We start from the raw sequence: 21853 nt of genomic DNA on the forward strand, positions 1-21853 counted from the left end.
ATTATCTTTCAATTTTCCCTTGTCACTTCTAGGGCTACTGGTCCTGTCATCTAGCTCAATGATGCCTTGGATTGCATGTCTCGGATGTGTACAGCAGCCTCTTGTTGCTTTTCATACTCATTTTAGCTTGATGTTCCGTGAGAAACTGCATAGGACTCCGGTTACCTTTCCATGACGATGCCAACTGGTCCCAACTCTAGACCTTCATTATCAGTTGCCCGAGATTTACGAGAATTTCAACCCGAAAAAAAAAAAAAAAAAAAAGTAACTAATATTACCCTCTATATGTATTTATTACTCTAGCCTACGGCGACGGATTGCCAGATAAAAATCTAGAGACATGACAGAACCGCACAACCTTTCCAAAATTTGAAAGTAAAGACTGTATGGTTTATTCATGCCATACATAACCTGTTCAGGTAATGGGTATATACATAACCTGCTAACATGTGTGCCAACCGCTCTGCTAAGAAAAAATAATAATGATAAAAGAATGAGAACAGACAGGGCAAAATCCCAAATTATCCCCCAAAAAGAAACAAAGTGCCTAAACTCCGTAAGAAATATTGCCTATAACCGCTGCAAATTCGTAATAAGCCGCTCAAAATAAAGGGATAATGAGTGAAAAGATTAGGAATTAATCATAGGTCGTTCCTTACTGGCCCCGAATACAGTGAAGCATAATGCTACTGTTGACCCTGAAGGTTTTGTTTTGGAGCATTGGCATCCTCAACCCTCGTTCGTTTTGCCGCGTCTGCCTGATTCTTCGTCCGCTCGTTGTTCGGAACATTTGTGGTATCGACTAACGGCAGTCTTTTCCCATATTCGTTTTGCTGCTGCCCGCCATTGATAGGGCTGTTGTGATTTCTCACTGGCGGTGGCATGTTGGAAGCGGTGCTAGCGTTCCCAGTGCTCACTGCTCCCATGGATCGCCGTATTGGTGGTCGATAGGATGAAGTCATAGGCGGCCTACCTATTGGTCCATGACCACTGTTAGGTGTCGGCGCATTTGCCTTGGCGCCTGGTAAAGGGACCTTGCCAGCCTGTTGTTGTAAGGCCTGAAGAGACTTCCTGACGATAGGCGAAGAGCTAGTATGATCAATACCAGCAGTTTTGCGTATCGATGGGCTGTCAAACTGGGGGTCAAATACTGGTGCTGATTTTACAGCAGTATGGGGATCGTTTATTAGAGCTTCGGCAGCCCGAGCAGAGAAAAATCCAACTACATGGTCTTCTGATACCTTGTCTTCACTGCTTTGTGCGCCGGAGGCCTTATTTCCGTCGTTATTTGGGGCAGGATCATGTTTTGGTCGGCCTTGGTCATTGGGATGTGGGAATGGTGGACCATTTGGTTGCATAGTTTGTCTCCCGCTGGGGTGTCTGGAGTCATTATTTTTATCTTGTGCAAATCTGCCCGGGACCGGAGTTTTCGGGCCCATCATATTGTTCCTATTGATTCCATCGGCCTGTCCATTGTGTGAAGGAACAGTGCCATTAGCCGAAACCGAAGCTATGGGCTTTCTTGTATCAACTGTGGTCGCTACTTTGCTTGCATTTGCAAAATTTCTTGCATCTGTTGGTGGGTGAGTAGCTGAGGGACCATTTTGTCCCGTTGATCGCCTTGAATAATCAGGTTCCTCTATAGCTACTTCATCCGGATGTAACGAAGTGTGTTCCGCAAAATCGGCCTCATCAAATACATCGCCTTCTTAAAGTCAGCTTTAACTAAGGTAAAAAGGGTATCTGAGAACAATCTTACTTCCAAACTCGCCTTCAAACTCGTATGCGAGAGAGTCTTCTGCCGTGATATTCTCAATATCTGGAACCCGTGCAGGTAGATTTGACGGGCCATTGTTCTGATATTCTTGTTTGATAATCCTATTAGTAGGGGCTGCAGTTGGTACTTTGGGAGGCACAAAATCCACATGACGATGGAGGTTGTCCACGTCAAACTTCACCTATATCAAAAGGATATTATTAACGTAGGTAGCCTCGAGGCCTTACACCAATGGCACAACTCACTGGGGCAGCTTTAATTTTCACTACTTTGGAGAGGTATTCTTTGTCGTATATGCAATTTCCGAGTACATTTCCGAATGTCCTTAGAGTACGTTTCAGGGCGTCCGTGGTTCCTTCTTTCTTGGCTTTTTCAAACGCAGCAGCCTTCCCTTTGCAGTTTTCAATATGTCCATATCCTATATCCTGCCCAGATATGAGAATTAGTCAGTAACACAGGGGCGCGGGTATCATAGAAGACAAACCTCATGATACGTTCCATCTTTTAAAGTAACCCGCACGATCACGGATAGCCCTACTGAGACCTTACCAGTGGTAGGGTTCTCATCAGCCTATAACCAAGTCAGTACTCCTATCTATACAGGGGGAGGCGTTGGTTGAATAAATTCCAACTCACAAAATCCTGTGTTATATTTTGTATAGAGCTCGACCATCCATTGAACCCGAAGACTTCATTTGCAAGGTTGATGCATTTATCTGCCGTGATATAATGTACTTTTCCTCCTCCAGAAGGTCTGGATGAGAGAAACTCTGGGCCCAGTTGCTTGTTTAGCCTCTCCCTCAGCGAGGCAACTTCGGTAGGTGTAAACTCTTCGACTCGTCCGGTTCCTTTTAAATATGGATTCGCAGAGATTGCAGGATTGTCCCCAGGCCCAAGCCGATGTTGGTCTCCGATCCTGTAAGAGTTGGTCAGCGCGTCTATCGTAGCCTGCGATTAACTATGAAGAGAGCTCTGAGCACTTACGCGGGCATAGTGATCGGAATCGTCTAGTATGACAAGCACCGCCAGATAGTATGATGATTCAAAGCCGGATAATGACTTTCAGCATCCCAAGCTGCATCTCACGACATCAATCAAACGCGCTGATGTTTGCCTGGACGCGTCTAAAAAGCTAATTACGTAATGTAATACATTCGAGTTGGGTCTAGTTTAGGTACATCACGTGAAGATAACAACCTAATTATCCCCGTCCCCGCAAGAAGATCCGTCAACCCTGAAGCCTCAATATCAACATTGGATGGGAACCTACAAGCTACCCAGGTAGCTCATGAATGGTCAATTTGTTGCTTTGTAGCCACACAGTTCGCCGGCGTGTCACAGTTATTAGTATACGGTGCCTTCGTAAGCTAGCCATCTCAAGCTGTCTAGTTATACTAAAACCGAGTGAAATCACCATCAAGAAAATGGTCCCAGGACCCTCAGCCCACGATAAGGCTTCCACTTGGCACAAAACCCAGCTCTTCTAACGTAGCCCCAAAGTCTTCCTGAGTGAAAACCTTCTTTGGAAACGTCTGCGTAAAGCTATTTACCTGATTCCCTTCCTGCTGTAGAGCGGCGGCAACCTCAAAGAGGGTGGTATCAACAGGGAAGGACTTGATGACATTCCCGGATGGTGTCATCAGTCGTAGTCTCGCCTCTGTATATGCTGAAGCTGGCTTCGAGGCCACTGGAGCTGCAGCTGGTGTAGGCTGTGCCTTTTGTTCCTCCAGAACACGACCTTCTCGTTCCGCTTTTTCTTTCTCTGCTTTCAATCTCCGAGCCTGCTTGTCTGCTTCAATCTTGGCCTTTATCCGTGCCTTTGCTTCAATTTCTTCTTGTTTCTCACGCTTCTTTTTAGCTGCTTCCTTCAACTGTTCTTTTCGTTGAAGTTCTTCTTTCATATCCTGAGTCTCCTTCGTGCTCTTACGGCGGATTTCCTGATAATTGAACCTGGGGGTCAGACTTTGAAACATGAATGCCAAAAGAAAGAATTTATAAATCTAACCTCGTTTCTTTTTTGGTCCTTCTTATCCTGCTCAGACATTTTTTGCCGTTTTTCTGCCAGTCTTTGACGTAGCTCTTCTAGTTTAGCCTTCTTCTCTTCCTCCGTGAGCGGTGCGATCTCTTCTGTTGATTCTGAAAAGTCGACATGTTCTGTTTTAGAGGCATGGAATTCGGCCTGGCCCTGGCTTCTGAACCGTTTCCCGCACTCATTACAGACCAAGCTCTTTGGTTCTTCTCCAGGTTTCAGCTCTGGCGGCTCATCCGACGCTCCTGCTTCTGACTGTTTCTGGGCCGTTTCCTCTTGTATTTCTTCCAGCGACTTGTCTTGGTTGGCTTCTAGCCACTCGAGGGCCCCCTGTACTGAATGAAAAGACAATATGTCAGTATTAAGTATTTTTTTTTTTAAAAAAAAACCAAAATCATCCAAGATCTTAAGGAACTTGAAGGCTGATGCTGTGAACATGGGTCGGCCTGACTTACAGCCGCCGGATTTAGACACTGCTATTTTGGCCCGCTCTGGGTCAAAGCCCATGTCGGCTAGAAGCTCCAGGTCCGAAGGCATCCTCCGCGATGTTGTGGCAGCAGCGAATGTAGAATGGAGGACAGGAGTTGATGTTTGGAAGCGAAACTCTTCTGATGACGGAAGCGCAGGCTGATCAGCTACCGGTTGGTTATCTGCTAGCTAGCTAGTTACCTGCTGCTGGCGTAGTTGTTGAACTGAGGAACAGCCCCACTAAAGAATTCCAAGCAGTTGCCTTTAAGCCTGGCTACCTAGTTATGATGATCGCCCTGAAAGTAAAAGCAAGTACTAAGAAAACATTGATTTCTGGGGCTTTCTACAGAGTAGCTGCTAACTAACGAGTTGTTGAGCTCTACAAATATTTACTTCACTATCCAGAGCAGCTATGTACACAAAGCAGACGCCTATACAGAAGGGGCCACCGAAGACATCCGTATAGCCCATATAGCCCATATATTCCTTACTTCCTCCATCGCTTCCTGTATCATCTCAGGGTTAAATAAAGTGCGATAGAGCCTCTCCAAACAGACCTACCGGAACCGGGGCTCCTCTTATTCCAGCAAATATACCCCAGGTGACGAATATACAGTCGGGTCAGCGCTGGGATGGAACGGCCTTGCATAGTTGCTGCAAATATCCTGCTGGCGGTAGAACCAAGATCCAGCTCCCGTTGCATCGCTTAAGCAATCGGCAGCAACGCAGTGGATGTTCGCAACGTTCCGCAAATTGGGGATAAGGCTGTATATCAGACTCTAGTATCGTAGGAATCGTCCGGCATGGCAGTGACAGGTTTCACGGGGACGTGGACTGTATCCAATAAATCGGCATAGGACCGCAGACATAGCTTGTAGTTAGCTGTTTCTTAGTCGCGCTGGCTGTCTGTAGCTATGAGAGGCAACCTGTTAACTAGTTAGCGAGGTTTAGTTATGGCAGGGCTACCATGGCCAAGGGTCCAATCATGCAAGTCGATACACACGGCCCCAGGCTCTTCCCATGAGTCCCGGCTTTGTTGCTTGTAGCTTGAGGACCACCGCCACCGGTTGATGTGATGTCTGCGGTGGTCTTTAGTCTTTGCTGGCTGTGTGTCACAATTAATAGTGCCCAGCTGTCCCCCAGCCCTCTCTCCGCTCCACCAGTTTGAACCTATCACATGACTTTGTCTTACCTAAGCCACTCCCAGCGACATCTCGGGCTGTCTATCAACTTGCCAGCATCAAAAGATCCAGCAAGGCCGACTATACCTGCATCACCCACTTCACCACCGCTCTCCAGCCCGCGTTTCCCCCCAGATACCAGGTATTCCACACTTGTTCTAGTTGTCTTCCTGCCGCAGTCACCATGTCGGTCGAAATAGAGCCCGGCGAGCTCGGCTTCAAGCGTATGTATTGTCCTTTGCAGACCTGGTACAGCCCGCGATTTGTGCCTAACGCCTGTAAAATATAGGCCCATTCACTAAAGAAGTCACCGAGATTCTCTACTTGCGAAATCTTAACAGCGATCCCGTTGCCTTCAAAGTATGTACTCTGCTGCTCCAAGGCTGGTCGTTTTGACCGAGCTGCTTACGATTTGTCCAACAATATAGGTCAAAACTACCGCCCCCAAACAGTGAGCTGCACCGTCATACTGGCATATATTCCACCCTAATAGTGCTAACCGGATGACTTCAGTTACTGTGTTCGCCCTAATTCTGGCCGCATCGAGCCTGGGAAGCAAGTTGAAGTCCAGGGTACGCATCTCCGCAAATTTCCCAGCCCACCTCCCCCACGTCCTTGGTTGTGAGCAGTCATTAATCTGCGAACCGATAACAGTTCTCCTCCAGGCAATGAAAGAAGACCCTTCACTTGATGCCAAATGCCGCGATAAGTTTCTGGTCCAATCTGTTGCCGTCTCCGCCGATAAGGAGTTCTCGAATGTTGCCTCTATTGTGTGTACTGCACTCTCCCCAACCGAGTCGTTCAACATACTTGGAATTGTTAGGAACCTGGTCGCTTACAATTTAGCAGTGGCAAGATGTTGAAAAGAAGTCCAAATCTCTTATTCAAGAGCGCAAAATCCGGGTCAACTTCCTACCAAGTGACGACTCGCATACCAATGGAGTGGTGCGTACCCCGGGGGTTAGCGATTGACTTCCGTCATTCCACTCTACTACTTTTTCTAGAAGCATAGCTTCATTTACAACTTCGTGCGAAAATTATGCATACTGACTGTTCGATATTATAGGAGCCTGATTCCGAGCCACATGCCCAGTCTTCTCCCCATGCGCCTCAGTTTACCACCCCGGTTGTCCAGCGCACCGTTGGTAATGGCTCCACACCTCCTAAGTCCGAGGATATGAAGCATGAAAGCCCGCCCGAGCCATCATCTGAGCCGACCAACACTTTCGGCATGGCTACTTCCTCTACTCGCGTTGAGCCCTCTCAATCAAGTGACGACCTTTTGTCCTCCCAATTAGCGGAAGCAAGGCTGCAGATCAAACAACTACAACAGCAGATAGCCGATAACGAAGTGAGACAGAGAAAGAAGCCTGTCGAAGGTGGAGAACTTTCTACAAGCCAATCTTCTCTCAAGCAAGCACAACCTCCTACTCAATTGGCTGCGGCGGGTGGTGTCCCTTTGCAAGCCGTGGCTGGTCTCTGTCTTCTCAGTTTCTTGCTAGCGTACATCTTCTTCTAGAACCATACCCACCCTCATTTCGAATACTACTCCCGACTCCTGTTTCTTTCACACCTCCGACTGCTTTGCTTCATGATTGATAACCCCCTGATTTCTTCGCCCCTGTTACTTCCCCCTTTCCCAATCCCCCCTTCCACCACTAAGTTTTAAGTTCTGTCTTGTCGGAGTCATCACGTCTTTTTACTAGCGCCCTAATACATCTCAGACCGAAGAGGTTGGCCATGCACACGCAAGCGTTCCCTTTCCCTATTTCGCTCCAGAGCTGCTTCTGCTCCCAACCGGTGTATCATGGGATCCAAGTATTTTCCTATGTCCATTTTCCTTCCCACCTGCTACTTACTGTTAACTGTCTATTTCCTACTGTCTAAACTTTTCCTTGCTTTAGTATATTATGCTTTAACGGATCTTCTTTCTCTTCCCTACTTCATTCTTGATCTCCTCTGCTCCCCCTCCCATTAAGCCGGTTGAAAGTTCCGAGATTAGCCATCTTAACACTCATGGAAAAAGGTGATATTAACATCAGTAATGCTCTGTCAATGGGTTTCTTTGAGTTCTTTTCGGCATAGTGACGATAGCTAAAGAAATAAGGGCCTTTTTATCGTGGGATTCTTTCTATTATGTCTATCTGTACCACCATAATGACCGAATGGCGTACTATTTGTACTAACTATCCTCCCATCAAGATCTTGATGCGTTATGAGGAGGGAGCATCAACCGAGCATGCAAACGTCTGTCAACGTCTCCTGGCACATTAGCCGAGTGACGAAGCCTTTGCACCTGTTTCAGGAGAGGCATCCAAACAAAGAGTATGAAGTGAGAATAAGGGATAAAAGGGAAAGAGAAATAGAAAACAATATTATGAAAAAACAGAAGGAAAATTATGAGAAAAATGAGAAAGCCTCCCCAGAGATAAGCACCCAAGAAAATGTGATAAGAAAACAGATAGGATGAATGAGTATCGTGAGACCGTTAGAAAGCAAAGGAAATGTAGGATGGTGGAAACGGGTAACTAGAGTGTATTTGGAAGATGCGGTAAAAAGGAAAAGGAAGAAAAAGGGGGCCGGAAAATAAAGTTATAGCAAGCCATTGCCACATGTATGAAGGCTGGGTGGGAAGCGGAAAAAAGATGTATGTATCCACAGAGCAGATGAAAAAACTCGATCTAGTATTTTAACAGATGGGTATCGTAATCGTTTCATTAAAAGGTTGCTCAAAACGTTGTCTGCTTTCACGACGCAAGCGGGGAGGCAAATAGTGGAAAGCAACGCCATTTGGGAGGAACGGAAGGGCCTCAGTCCGTAAAAGGAGAGGGGGGGATGAATTGAGTAGGATTACCATGGCCCGACCTTCAACGGCAGGCCAGCTCCGTAAGTGCCTGACATGAGCTGTTGACGTATTGACGACATGTCGCCTTGAGAGCTGCCGGCGTTGGAATTGCACGGGTTGCCCACGTTGCCACCGATCCAGCCAAGGCTCTGGTTCAATTCATTCACGGCGTCCTGAAGTTTTCCTCCGGCGGTCTCGTTGTGCTTTGCAAGCTTTTGATCCCAGCCTCCGTACTGCAGTTGGATACCGCCTCCACGCTTTGCTGCTTCCCTGATTACTAGACACCATGCTTTGCTCATCTCTTCATACGCTGCATACTTCTCAAGATTGTGTTGTGGCGTCGTCCACCGTGGAAGTTGATGTATGATATCTGTAGCACCGTCTAGGTAACTTAGTGACGTTGATGGTTGCGATTCATTTGGCGGGAGAAAATGGGGTGTAAAGTCGTTCAGAGCTTCAAGGAGGTTGGTAAGATGCTGGCGGACTCGATTATATGCATAGTCGGAGGAAGGGTTCCCGCCCAGCGGGAAAGAGGACTGTAGAGTGGACTGGTAGTTGTTAAGGACTTGGAGGGCGGCGCTGACGCTGGGCCGGGGGGCAGTGTGCATGACCTCAGAGGCTATCTCGGGATGGCGATCACAGAGCGACCTCAACACCGACCGCAGAGCATCTGTGTCGAGCGTCTCCATTAACCGAGGGAGAGACAGCGGCCGGCCCGAAACGTTCGGCCGTGGTCGTTTGAGGTGACGGGGAGCTAACGGCCGTGGATGGAGGGCAGGAGACCCTGAGGGCGATGCAGACATGCGAGTATCGTCGCTCGGGAGACTGTCATCCTCAGCCTTTCTCTTCCGGTTCACTGGGGCGTTGGTCGATGACACTGTAGGGAAGCAGTCAAGTCAGTCAGACATATCGAACTCCCATCTTATTGCTTTCCTGTGGGTGCTGGGGGAGGAGGCGTGGCTCGGAGTAAGTCCTACTGGAATATGGTGCAGAGCGACAAGAGGTCTCGTAAAAGTGAGGAGGAACAGGCGGTGTGGCTACCAGGCTGTTCATGATCACCGAGGGCTGCTCGGCAAGGAGTGACTGCTAGCGAGAGGCCGTGATGCAGATGCTGGGTGAGTCTGCGGGTGTTGGCCCTTTGGTAGGAGACAGGCGTCGACAAGCACAGGAAGGGAGGACGAGCGAAGAGCGAGGATGGAGAAGAGCAAGTCAGGCGGTTGCGTTGAGTTGGCAGCGAAGAAAAAAAGGCGACCAGACTTAAAAGCGACGCTAAACTCACTAAGGGGAGCGAGAGGGCCCGAGCTTAGCTCCAGCGTGACCATACATTACACAAGGCAAAAATACACACATAACACTCAGAGAGAGAGAGAGAGATACAGATACAGATACTCCGTACAGACTCATGCACAGGAAGAGACTGGAGGTATTATTAATATTTGTTAAGCTATTCCTACTGCTGGCGCTCCATGGGGGTGGCGACGTTGGTGGCTCGGGTCTTTGGAGTAAGAAGGCTCTTTGTTCAAGGACTGCTGTTGTGGTAGCTATGGTTACGGCTGTTTATTTTTATATTATTCTTGGGGAGCCACTGGCCGCTTACTGACTGGCGTAACTAACAGGGCATACGGAGATAGGTATGGCAGGCTGGATTTTGTGATTTAGAGGAAGAGGGCGGCCTCTTGACTTTCTTACTGTTGCATGGATGGCTGGTTCGCCTTCTCTGAGGCGAAGTCATCCTCGGCCTGGCCAAACAGACGGCAGAGTCAATATATATATGTCTATCCCAGCCATTAATGATGATGTGTTCTCGAGCATCAATGGATCTTCCGTAAGCACACTAGCCTGTCTGTGATAGGCTTCAGTTTCTTGCGTGTTACGCACTTTCTCGGCGATCAGAACAACCTGCTTGTGTCTACCGTTGGGTTATATTTCTCTGCCGGAAGCATAGAGATCCCTAGTTTTATGAAAAGCCTTTATATATGCACCTTTGATACTGCGGTTAGAAGACAAGTTCTCAGCCTGGGTAATGGTGTTCCAGCCACGACTAATCTATCGCCACCAAATACTGTGCATTGGGGAATCCTTGGGATTCTATAAAGCGCCTATAAAACAAGAATCGCTCTCATTAATCTCGGTGTAGATAGACAGCCTCTCTAAATATTGTCAGTATCTATACCCTTAATTATCGCACCTATCTCCATACATCCAGTCTCTAGTGTTACAGAGTACTTGATCTATATAGATACAGACTCACCATTCGCTGTCTTATCCCAAAAGTTACTAAGCAAACATATGCATTGGGTAATTGTCCTGATACTACACCTGACATCTCCTTCTATATTCTCGAAATTCCTTTCCCTTTCCCTCCTTTCCACAGCCAAACTTCTGCTCCTCTTCATGTGTTATTTAAACTTTTTGTGATACTTTTTACTCATATTACGTCATAACCTTAAATAATAAGCTTTTCACGGGGTTCTCAGCCCGAAAACTTATGACTAAGCAAAGTTATTTTTGTCAGTTTTGCCTTTTTGCCCCTGGAGATGATTTCAAAGGGAAAGCACAAGAGCAGAAAAGAAAAGAAAAAATATCAAGGTAATATTAACAGGCAGTCATATATTGCATTGCCCATGTAGCGGCATGTTTCATTTACTTTTGCTATTATACGGGGAATGCCGCACACCCAACGCCACACATGCATTCATCTGTGTACAGCCAGGAAAAAAAAAAAAATCAGGTCGCAGTAAATGCAAAAAGCCAATAACTAGCAGCCAGCCAATAATGATATCTGGTAACAAACTATCACAAGTAGAGTGACTGTGCGGCAACAATGTCTCGTTTTATGAGTGTGAGGGCGGTTTCGAACTTAGTTTCCAGGTCGCTACTTCCCATCACTTTAGCCGCTTGTGCCATTTGCCGCATACATTCTTCAAGGCGCCGGAAAGCTCTGATCAAACTTCCCTCGTAAACTTCGGTCATTTTACTTCATGAGAAATAGGTAGTTAGCTGTCTGATTGAACTTGGCACGTTGCGTGGGTTTCGGGACATGGAGAAGCTTACCAGATATCTGCAAAGGATTTGCCCTTTGCCCACTCGAACATCACCTCCATAAGTTCCCATCGGAAGCTCTTCACGTATTCGTCTTCATTCACAGGCAGTTTGGATTCCTGGGAAACTTTAGCAATGATTCTAGCCTGGGCTTGGATATCTCTGAGCGGTTTGGCGAGCTCCTCATTGGTAATGGCAGGAGTGTCTTTGGCATTTTCTTCGAAGACAAATACGCTTAGTGCTGCGGCGCATTGCTCAGGTGTGAGATTATTGAAGAAACCGTTGAACAACAGCTCACTGAGCATAAGTTCGTCACCACTGCTGATTTCACAAGCAACTCGAGCCTTGAGCTGTACGACTTCATCTTCATTGATGAACTGGAACCGGCGAAGTACTCGTTTACGGCATTTCAACTCATCCATCTGGATTATCGACATGGCCTCGGTGATCTTCTTCTTCGTCTCCTTGATTTTCTTGACAAGCTCCACTTTTGCGGCATACTGGTCGTACAATTCTGGAAGCCGAGGAGAGTTGTGTAGCGGGTTAGATATTAGGCGTGACTCCAGAACCTCGATTTTCTAAGTTTCACTTTAGTACCGGCGTTGCAATGAGAGAGTGTGGGAGGATTTCATACCCTTAGTAATCTCTTGAACTCATCATCCGTAATGTTCATATTTTCAATGGGGTCAAGGAGCGCCAAGCCGTCAGGGAAGCGTTGCTGGATCTGCATAATCTGCTTCTTGACGGCCTTTCGGCTTTCTTCTGGTTTTAGGTTGCTGGGCATTTTGATTTTCACCATAGAAATTGAATGTATACAGTTGAGGAGGACGGGAACAACTTCCAGCTTCGAAGGCTCGCCCTTGTTAGCTGGTTTGACACCGGGTGGCAAGGGCTGAACACCTTTTGATTTTAGGAAAGAGTCCTCTGAAACTGGTAGTAAAACGTCTACTATATAGCTCTCACGAGGCTCGTACTCTTCACGCGGGGCGTTCTTTGGTGGTTTTCGCGCTTGGCAGTTGACTACCACTGACCATCCGAAATCATAGTCCTGGTATTTGATGTGGATTAGACGTCCAGGTTTGAGAAACGAAACGCAATAATTGGGATGTGTTATCACAGCTCTCATATCAGAGTTGTAGGTATCAATTTTCTGTCGAAGGTCATAATATTCTCGTATTGTGCCTTCGTCTTCAATTGTCATCGCATCCCTAGAACTTTCGAGCTCAGCCAGTTCTGATGAAGCTCGTTAGCAAATCGTTAGGTAAGATCATTCCAGGGTATAAAATATTCACCTTTTTCCAGACCAGAAACACTAGCTGTATTTTGGAACTGGTAGAAACACCGTTCAAGCATGAACTCAGGTGATATCCCTTCCACACGAAGCAAATTGAGAATCATATTATAACCAAGATGGAAAGCTGAATTAAGCTTGTCCTGCTCTCCGCGAACAATATCCTTGGCAACAGGAGGATCCATCTCTTCATCAACCATCATGATAACAAGACCACGGTCATCAAGGCCTCGACGACCTGCACGTCCGGACATTTGGACAAATTCCGAGGACGTTATCCATCTTGAGCTGACACCATCGAACTTGCGAACGCTTGTGAAAACAACGGTCTTTGCGGGCATGTTAAGACCAATAGAGAATGTTTCAGTCGCGAAGAGAACTTTTATTAGTCCTTCTTGGAAGAGAATTTCAATGGTTTCCTTGAGGATGGGCAGGAGACCTGAGTGATGGACACCAATACCGCGTCGGAGAAGGGGTAGGATATGTTGGATCTGGGGTAGATCCCTATCCTCTTCTGAGAGGATCTCAATGGCGCTGTTAAAAACCTTAGAGACCATCTCCTTTTCAGAGTTATCGTTGAATGCCAGTTTACTCATCTGTAGAGCAAAAGCCTCACACTCTCGTTTGCTGAAACTGAATACGATAACTGGATGGTAGTTTTTCATCATGATCATCTTGACGATTTTGTAGATATCAGATGGCCCATTCTTGTCTCCTCCTTTATTTGTCTTCTTGTCTTTCCCTTTCCCTTTCCTTTTAGCCATGGCATCCGCAGGGTCTGCTCCTTGCCTGTCTGCAATCGAGCTCATGGCCTTTTGGAAGTTCTCCTCACGGAACACACCTTTCTCATCAACAACAAGATGGATGCCCTCTGCTCCGGCAGGGAAAAGATAATGTTGAAGGGGGGTCGGACGGAAATCTGTATATACAACGTGGCATGGCTGGTTGTGCATCTTGGTAACCCACTCTGCAAACTGCATCGCATTCGGGATGGTAGCCGAAAGGAACACATATCTGACTTTGTCTGGCAGTAGGATAATGGTCTCCTCCCAAACGACACCTCGGGCTTAAGCAGACGTTAGTCATGTGCATTGTGCAAGAACGGTAGGCATGCTTACTCTTATCTCGCATGTAATGAATCTCGTCAAAAACAACCCAGGCGACCTCACGCATAATCTCGGAGCCTCGGTATAACATAGACCGCAAAATCTGCAGGAAAATTAGCTCCGCGTCCAACTGATTATTCACACTGTGGTCCTACCTCAGTAGTCATGACAAGACAGGTAGCCGTGGGATTGATGGTGACATCACCGGTCATCAGTCCAACATCACCAAACTCAGCCGCAAATTCTCTGTATTTTTGGTTACTCAGAGCCTTGATTGGGCTCGTGTAGATCACCCTCTGGTTATTCTTCAAACACTGAGCAATAGCATATTCAGCAACCACAGTTTTTCCAGCACTAGTATGCGCGGAGACAAGGACACTCTCTTCCCGTTCAATAGACGCAATGGAGACTTGTTGAAAGGGGTCGAGGGTAAAAGGCCACACCCGCGCGGGCTTCTCCGGCGGCTTGTGCTGGGAGATGGGGATGTAGTCGTAGCCCGCAGGTAGGGCAACTTGATGTCGTACTTGATGAGATAGCACCACAGCTTTCCCATCTTGCTGACCCTGAAATCCAGCAGACGCGGCAACTTCACGAGACTGTTCGGTTTCAAAGGTATCTGCCACCACTGGCTCTGGTTCCTGGTCAACCCGCAGGCGCTTTATGTCTGGCTGGTCATCCTGGACTTCTGCTTCTGCAGCATCACTCTTCTCCCCAGCGGGCTCGACCGGCTCTGGCGACTCCGTTCCGTTGGCTGTCGCTACATTTTCTGACTTGATGTCTCCGTTTGCTCGTCGCTTCTTGTTCCTGGCCTTTCTAGGTCTGGGGGGCTCGTTGGTGGCATCCTTCAAGCCCGGCTTGTCCTCGAACACGTCGAATAGGTCGTCCATTGCGCTAAGAGTCTAGCAGCTTCAGCGCCTATAAGCGTCTCCAGAGCTGCCTGCGCCTCTCTTTTGCACTGCCGCAGCGTCCCAATTCTTGCTTTTCTCTCCCTTGCTCTTCTCCCAGCTATCGGTTTGCAGGCGCATGTTCTACCCTCCCTCCATCATAAATTTTAAAGTTCCAAATGGATAATAAAAAAAAAAAAAAAAAAAGCTATCGGACTTAACTTACTCCGTTACCGGACTACCTCATCTCATCCTCACGTGATGCTGCCAGACTTGCCTCTTTTTGGCGAAATCGTTCGATGCGTTCCAAGCTCGCCAGCATCTTTTATTCACATTCTCCGAAACATCGAACGACACCAGCACCGCCGACAGTCAAGGTACGCAGCCAATTCGTGCTCAGGGATAGAGACACGCCAGCTGACGCCTTCTCCAGATGTTTGCCCGTTCTGCCATCCGCGCCAACACGGCCGCCTCCATCATTAGCCGTCGAGGCTTCCACTCAACTCGCACCCAGTTGGGCTCCGGCTTCCACTACCCAGAGGGCCCTCGCTCCAACATCCCATTCAACCCATTGACCAAGTTCTTCTTCCTCAGATACTGGGGCTTCATGAGTTAGCCTTCCCATCTTCGCTCTCTGCAATGTCGCCTGCTCTTTGGTTAACCTACTGAAATAGTTACCGGGTTCACTCTCCCATTCGCCATTGCTGGTAAGTTCCAACGCATGCTCTTCGACGACACGTCTCAAACTGCTAATCACTGTACGTTATTCAGTCTGGCAAACGAAGAAGTCCCGTTAATTTCGATTCCCTCCTTGTCCTTCTACGCCGAGTCCTTATTGCTATCCTAGAATCTCTCACAAATACCCCATCGCATCATGGGTGGCTCGGAATACCTGGTCAGCTTGTATAAAGATTAAATCAGAATTAAAATATTGTATTACTTCCGATATCTTTTGCTCTCTCTCTATATATACGTTTATCTTGTCTCTAAATTTGCTCCTTGTTGGCTGCGTACTGGATAGTTGACTCTCGGCTCTGCCCGTTTGTAGTTTTGATGTCTTTCGAGATGCGATCATTGGCTGATCTTGATGGACACAAAAAAGTAAAAATTTCCTGGCAGCCAAAACCCATACAAACCACCAACTAGAATGAATATCAGTATAGCCGACCGATAAGCATCTGCAACATGATTACATGCTCTATATTGATTACTGCATGGTAAAGATTCGTCTCCGGTCACGATGCGCAACCTCAGGAATATTCGTTTTTCGGAAGTCCCGCTGCTTGGTGGGCTTCCGTTGGCCGCCACTGCGTGGGATGCCTCAACGGACTCGCTGATATGCGCATTTGGTCCGGCGGAGGATAACGCAGTGATCGAGCTGAAGAGAAAGCTGCAGCATGAAGATGCCAATCCTGAGGCGCTGCCTGGGGACATGTCCCTGATTGCATCCTGGGACGCGCCTTGCCCAAACCCGGAGATGAAGTGTGATCGCATATTGTCTTTGCAGTACTTCCCCGACACATTGATAATATGCCTGGTGCTTGAAGGCGGAGATATCATTGTCGTTCGTGAAGAGCCTCAGCCAGGAGAGGACAAGATTGAAATTGTTGGCAGCGTTGATGCCGGTATATCTGCTGCCGCTTGGTCTCCTGACGAGGAGCTGCTGGCCATCTCTACAAAGGCAAACACTCTACTCTACATGACCAGAGACTTTGAAGGCGCTGCGGATATTGCTTTAAGCCAGGAAGATCTCAAGATATCCCAACATGTCTCCGTGGGCTGGGGAAAGAAAGAGACTCAGTTCCAGGGGAAACGAGCGAAAGCTCTTCGAGATCCAACAGTGCCAGAGAAAGTTGACGAAGGAAAACTAAGCGAGTTTGATGACGGGAAAAACACTCTCAGCTGGAGAGGCGATGGTGCATATCTCGCTCTTAATAGCATTGAGACTGGCATTCGTCGAGTTATCCGTGTCTATTCTCGAGAAGGTGCATTGAATAGTGTGAGTGAGCCAGTAGATGGACTAGAGGGTGCTCTAAGCTGGCGGCCATCGGGCAATCTCATTGCTGGCATCCAACGGCTTGATGATAGGATCGGTGTTGTCTTCTTTGAAAGAAACGGGCTGCGACATGGCCAGTTTACTCTTCGGTTATCAAAGGAGGAACGACTAAGCTGGGCATCCAACATCACTCTCGCCTGGAATGTTGATTCAAATGTGCTTGCAGTCCAGTTCAAAGATAGGATCCAGCTTTGGACAACAGGAAATTACCATTACTACCTCAAACAAGAAGTCTCACTATCAATCGATGGGGCATCACCACTTTGCACGTTCCGCTGGCATCATGAGAAAGCGATGCGTTTCACCGCAAGCTCGCCAAGTATGTATAGTTCAAGTATCCTCTCCTCTGTTTGGGTACCAAGAAAATTGCTAACATCGTTTGAAGCCTCGTTGATTGATACCGATTGGGTATTTGAGGTTGCGGCCGGTTCGACCATCATTCCTAATGACTTTGGTTCTACCGCTGTAATCGATGGATGTAGGTCAAATATACTAGTCTATCTCTAGAAGACAATTTATTAACCTATCTGTATAGGCACCTTAAAGTTGTCTCCGTTGAAGGTAGCAACAGTGCCTCCCCCGATGGCACTTTGCGAACTTGCCCATGACTCAAATATTATTGATGTGGCGTTTAGCAAGACGAGCGCAAAAATTGCTATCCTCAGCGCAGCTTCATTTACGATATACACTTGGAATCTCAAGTCTACCTCTCCCCTTGAAGCAACACTACACTCCTCATATGCCATTTCTCCGTCCAGGCGCCCTAGGCTAATCGCTTTTCTTGGTGAGGACGATATCTACGTAGTAACGCAAGATGAATTTGGCGGAGAAGTAGTTGAGTGGACAGGACTACAATCGAATGCTTCTAAACCCGTCTTTCTTCCTGAGGAGGGAGTTCATATATCCTCTATTTTCCCCGATTCTGAGCAGGAGAAACTTTGGATTGCCCACATATCTCCGAGCAAACGAGTCAGAAGTTATAGCTTTGTTCGAAACAACGAAGCCGAGGACTCTTCCGTTGTTACATGGCAAGAGGGGCCCGCAACCGACACAAGCTGGGCCCGTGCTATCCAAGTTCCTAGCGGGGATGTAAGTGAATTATACCATCCAGAATGTTGAACATTTTAGCTAACTTGACGTAGGATATATTGTTCACGCTTTCTCGGTCCGGAGCTCTGTATGCCAATAAGCGATTGCTCACCAAAAGCGTTACATCTTTTCTCCTGACTTCTGCACATCTGATCTATACAACTGCGCAGCATCTACTTAAATTTGTTCACATAGCTAAAGTTGATGGTATAGCCAAATATCCTAACCCAGTCAAGCTATATATATACATATCTAACGATTTGTTACAGATCTTGAAATACCAGGGGATACCCCGGAAGAGGATGAGAGGTGTCGAAGCATTGAGCGTGGAGCCAAATTAATTACTGCCATGCCCTCTAAGCTCGGCCTTACCCTACAGATGCCTCGAGGGAATATAGAAACAATCTACCCTCGAGCTTTTGTCCTGGCAGGTATCCGTGGCTACATTGAAAACAAGAAATATAAATCAGCCTACCTGGTTTGTAGAGCACAGATGGTGGATATGAACATCCTCTATGACTATATGCCCGAACAGTTTTTGGATAATATACCGCTCTTCCTTGATCAAGTGAAGAGGGTCGAGTTCATTGACGAGTTTCTATCTCGTCTAAGGTAAGTTTATTATCCGTCTATGTTGCCGCATGGCCCAATTTATCTAACCACATCTCATAATAGAAACGAAGATGTAACAAAGACAATTTACAAGGATACTCTTAAGCTTTCGCAGCCGACAGAAGTCTCTCGAGGCAACGCTCCCGGGTCAGATCAGGCGCCGGCTACCTCCTTTGGTAAAATTAAAGCTGAGAACAAAGTGAACAAGATTTGCGATGCATTTATAGCCATCCTCTCTCACCGAATTGATACCAATCTTCAAAATCTTGTTACCTCGCACGTTTGCAAGTCTCCCCCAGATCTTGATGCTGGGCTTAGCCTTGTCGCCAAATTACGCGGTACGTCCAACCCCTTCATACTGAATTTCGTGGTATCTAGCTAACGCTGAAACAGAACGGAACGCAGAACAGGCAGAGGAAGCAGTAGAGCATATGTGCTTCCTTACAGATGCCCACCAACTTTTCAACTATGCACTAGGTCTATATGATCTTGAGCTTACGTTGATGGTGGCTCAGCAAGCTCAACGAGTAAGTGAATACATAGTATGAAATCATAAGGTGTTATACTAATTGTATTGTAGGACCCGAGAGAATACCTCCCATTCCTTCAGAAGTTACATGGTATTTCAGAGCTTCAACGCAAGTTTGAAATTGACAATCACCTTGGTCGTTTCAATAAAGCTTTGAAGACTCTACATGCATTGGGCTCATATGATGATCTGAAATTGTACACAATCAAACATGGCCTTTATAAGGATGCATTGGAGTTGTATAAGTACCAGCCAGAGCTTTTGTGGGATATGACTCAATTGCACGCAGATTACCTATACGACCAGTCAAACTACAAAGAAGCTGCTATCGGTGAGATACCCTCCTTCTCTGTCTCTAAATAAATGCTCATTCTAATTTTTTCTCTACAGCTTACGAATCTCTTGGAATGTTCAAGCCTGCTTATGAATCGTACAAGCTGGCGCATATGTGGCGAGAATCACTTTACTGTGCAGCCTTAGTTCCGCTATCAGAAACCGATATGAATGAATTAGCCACATCCCTAGCCTCCACGCTCACAGACGAAAATAAAGACTACGTCTCCGCTGCACGTATTCAATCAGACTACCTTCATGACATTCCTACCGCAGCACGGCTGCTTTGCAAAGGTTCTCAGTTTGGCGACGCATGTCGGCTACTTGTCCTACACAACTATCAAGACCGAGTCTCCGAAATTGTTGACCATGGCCTTGCAGAAGCAATGGGAACTATGACCGAACTTCTAGCAGACTGCAGAAGCCAACTACAAGCACAGGTGCCACGGATACAGGAATTGCGAGCTAAACGCGCTGCTGACCCTCTGGGCTTTTATGGTGGTGACCCAACTGGTGCTGGTGCTGGAGACGTTGATATCCCTGACAATATTTCTCTTGCGCCAACGGACGCAAGTACAATGGCAGGTAGGAGTTTGTTCACCCGATATACTGGGGGAAGCAGTACGTCACGGGCTAGTAGCCGGATGAGGAAGAGAGAGGAACGCAGGCGTGCAAAGGGGAAGAAAGGAACTGTTTACGAAGAGGAGTACCTCGTAAATAGCGTGAGGCGGCTGATTGAGAAGGTGAACAGTTCAATTGAGGAAGTGGAAGCGTTGGTCCAAGGAATGCTGAGAAGGGGGATGCGCGAACGAGCAGCTGTAGTGGAGAAGAATCTTGATGAAGTTTTGGGTATGTGTAGGGATTGTCTGAGTGATGTCTTCGAGACCCCTGCAGAGGCCAGTTCGGATGCGCAGGACAAGGAAGATGAACCTCCTGCTGGTGCGATTTCAAGTGGGGAACGTGTTTATCTGGAGAGCATGGAAGCTCTCAAGGGCAAAGGGAGGGAACCGCCTGTGGTCAAGGCTTTTAAGAAGCTCTCTTTATTGGGTGGTTAAAAAAAATCAAATGGATGTGCAATGTATATACGGCTTCCGCCTCTTGTACGTTATACCCTAACATGAGAAAGTGAATATTTCGATATTTATTTCTTTTCTTATTAGAAAGATATACTCCATCAGTAGATGTATAAGGGGAAAAAAAATTGGAAGCCTCTCACAATCAAGCAGCGATGGTCAATATCTCGCCAGACTCGCTGACAAGATGCTCCTTTTTGCTGATTGGACCACCACCAACGCCAGTCAGAAACACTCTTCCTACACCCTTGGAAAGTAGCTCGGCCGCTCGAGGGTCGATGGACTTTTCGAGCAAGTTCGTATTCTTGATGTCTGCCGATTCCCAGCCCTCAGTTGCAGAAGTCAAGATAGACTTGAATGTTCCCAGGACGCAATCAGCATCCTTTTCTAGGTAGTATATAACGGCATTGGGGCCAGCATCAAAGGTATATGCGCAGACTGAGCGTCCAGCTGCACGATTTATGTCATGGACAGCCCTGATCGCGGCGCGAGACGTATCGTTCAAGTAAAAGGTTGGTGGCCAGGTATCCAAATTTGTGGCATGGAAACCATTGCTGTCTCTCATTGTGATTTCTGCAAAGGTCTCGAAGTTGCGCTCCTGGATTGACTTCTCAATTGCAGTCATACGTTCCGGTACGATGGACTGAGCACGGCTGGGAAACAGGGTCGATGTAGCAACGGTCAACTGCATTCCTTCCGTGCTTGGTACTTCTTTCTGTGCACCACTGACCACCAGAATAAGAGCTCGCATCTCTGGCCAATGGCTCTCGGGGGCAACTTGTTCGGCTATACTGTCACTGCCATCCTCCTTTTCGCCAGCTCTCCATGCAACGTATCCACCCATTAGCGAACGACAAGCAGAGCCAGATCCCTTGCGGGCTATTTTGCTCAATTCACTAGCCGACTGCGGTAACTGGTATAGATCCGCAACAGCGCGGACGAGAGCAGCAAATCCAGCAGCTGAGCTGGCCAGTCCAGCTGCCGTGGGGAAGTTGTTTTCAGACACAATGCGGAGTGGATAGGTAGAGAGCTTAGGTAGAGACGGGTCCGAGGATTCAATTTGCTGTCTGAGAGATCTTAGGTCTGCAAGACAGGCAAGAGTTCGCGGTGAGCCCTGGATGCTATGTGGTTTGTTGTTGAGGGTGAGGCTGTCGCCGTCTGCGGTGGGGTACTTTGAAGAGCATGATGCCGTGGTGTATGCGCGAAGAGAGCTCTGGGACAGTGTCACCGAGAGTGAGGAATTGGTAGGCAGATTGAGAGTGGCGTCTCTCTTCCCCCAGTATCTGTACAGGAAATTGAAGGTGGTTAGATGTTGTCCATGAACGGTTTGCTTCTTTGCTTCCCTCCCGCACCGGTCAGAGGTTCTGCTTACTTGATAACAGCAATATTGACCGGCGCAGTCGAGCTGGCACGGTAAACTCTCTGGTCATTAGTTGCAGCCATCTTCTGTCTCCCGGTCGTATGGATCAATCCTGTATGTAAATTGGAAGAAGCCTGGGAGCAAAGTTGGTGTGGTACTTGGTTGGGTTTTGGGTTCC

General features: G+C 47.4%; 7 protein-coding genes across 7 annotated transcripts; 2 read left to right on the forward strand and 5 right to left on the reverse strand.

The window, feature by feature from the left end:
• Window positions 1-686: 686 nt before the first annotated feature.
• TRV_03545 (RAD52 DNA repair protein RADC) lies at window positions 687-2769 on the reverse strand (the record flags this gene model as incomplete). The annotated part of the gene is made up of 6 exons (XM_003022288.1): window positions 687-1639; window positions 1760-1958; window positions 2023-2195; window positions 2327-2348; window positions 2414-2693; window positions 2762-2769. 6 exons carry the CDS (start codon window positions 2767-2769, stop codon window positions 687-689), a joined length of 1635 nt encoding a protein of 544 aa, XP_003022334.1.
• A 447-nt stretch (window positions 2770-3216) lies between these two features.
• Window positions 3217-4343, reverse strand: TRV_03546 (uncharacterized protein; the record flags this gene model as incomplete). The annotated part of the gene is made up of 2 exons (XM_003022289.1): window positions 3217-3714; window positions 3783-4343. The coding sequence occupies 2 exons, from the start codon at window positions 4341-4343 to the stop codon at window positions 3217-3219; spliced, it is 1059 nt and encodes a 352-aa protein (XP_003022335.1).
• Window positions 4344-6123: 1780 nt separating this feature from the next.
• TRV_03547 (integral ER membrane protein Scs2, putative) lies at window positions 6124-6974 on the forward strand (the record flags this gene model as incomplete). The annotated part of the gene is made up of 3 exons (XM_003022290.1): window positions 6124-6225; window positions 6302-6400; window positions 6522-6974. 3 exons carry the CDS (start codon window positions 6124-6126, stop codon window positions 6972-6974), a joined length of 654 nt encoding a protein of 217 aa, XP_003022336.1.
• A 1331-nt stretch (window positions 6975-8305) lies between these two features.
• On the reverse strand, window positions 8306-8989 carry TRV_03548 (uncharacterized protein; the record flags this gene model as incomplete). Its single annotated transcript, XM_003022291.1, has 1 exon — window positions 8306-8989. The coding sequence occupies one exon, from the start codon at window positions 8987-8989 to the stop codon at window positions 8306-8308; it is 684 nt and encodes a 227-aa protein (XP_003022337.1).
• A 2361-nt stretch (window positions 8990-11350) lies between these two features.
• Window positions 11351-14626, reverse strand: TRV_03549 (uncharacterized protein; the record flags this gene model as incomplete). Its single annotated transcript, XM_003022292.1, has 5 exons — window positions 11351-11920; window positions 11977-12575; window positions 12635-13699; window positions 13752-13842; window positions 13895-14626. The coding sequence occupies 5 exons, from the start codon at window positions 14624-14626 to the stop codon at window positions 11351-11353; spliced, it is 3057 nt and encodes a 1018-aa protein (XP_003022338.1).
• A 1237-nt stretch (window positions 14627-15863) lies between these two features.
• TRV_03550 (uncharacterized protein) lies at window positions 15864-20297 on the forward strand (the record flags this gene model as incomplete). The annotated part of the gene is made up of 8 exons (XM_003022293.1): window positions 15864-17157; window positions 17215-17768; window positions 17822-17975; window positions 18038-18380; window positions 18444-18718; window positions 18759-18907; window positions 18961-19240; window positions 19300-20297. The coding sequence occupies 8 exons, from the start codon at window positions 15864-15866 to the stop codon at window positions 20295-20297; spliced, it is 4047 nt and encodes a 1348-aa protein (XP_003022339.1).
• A 163-nt stretch (window positions 20298-20460) lies between these two features.
• TRV_03551 (uncharacterized protein) lies at window positions 20461-21758 on the reverse strand (the record flags this gene model as incomplete). The annotated part of the gene is made up of 2 exons (XM_003022294.1): window positions 20461-21598; window positions 21688-21758. The coding sequence occupies 2 exons, from the start codon at window positions 21756-21758 to the stop codon at window positions 20461-20463; spliced, it is 1209 nt and encodes a 402-aa protein (XP_003022340.1).
• Window positions 21759-21853: the final 95 nt, after the last annotated feature.

Source organism: Trichophyton verrucosum (assembly GCF_000151505.1).
Source record: "Trichophyton verrucosum HKI 0517 chromosome Unknown contig00295_1.f1.exp, whole genome shotgun sequence".
Classification (NCBI taxonomy): Eukaryota; Fungi; Ascomycota; class Eurotiomycetes; order Onygenales; family Arthrodermataceae; genus Trichophyton; species Trichophyton verrucosum.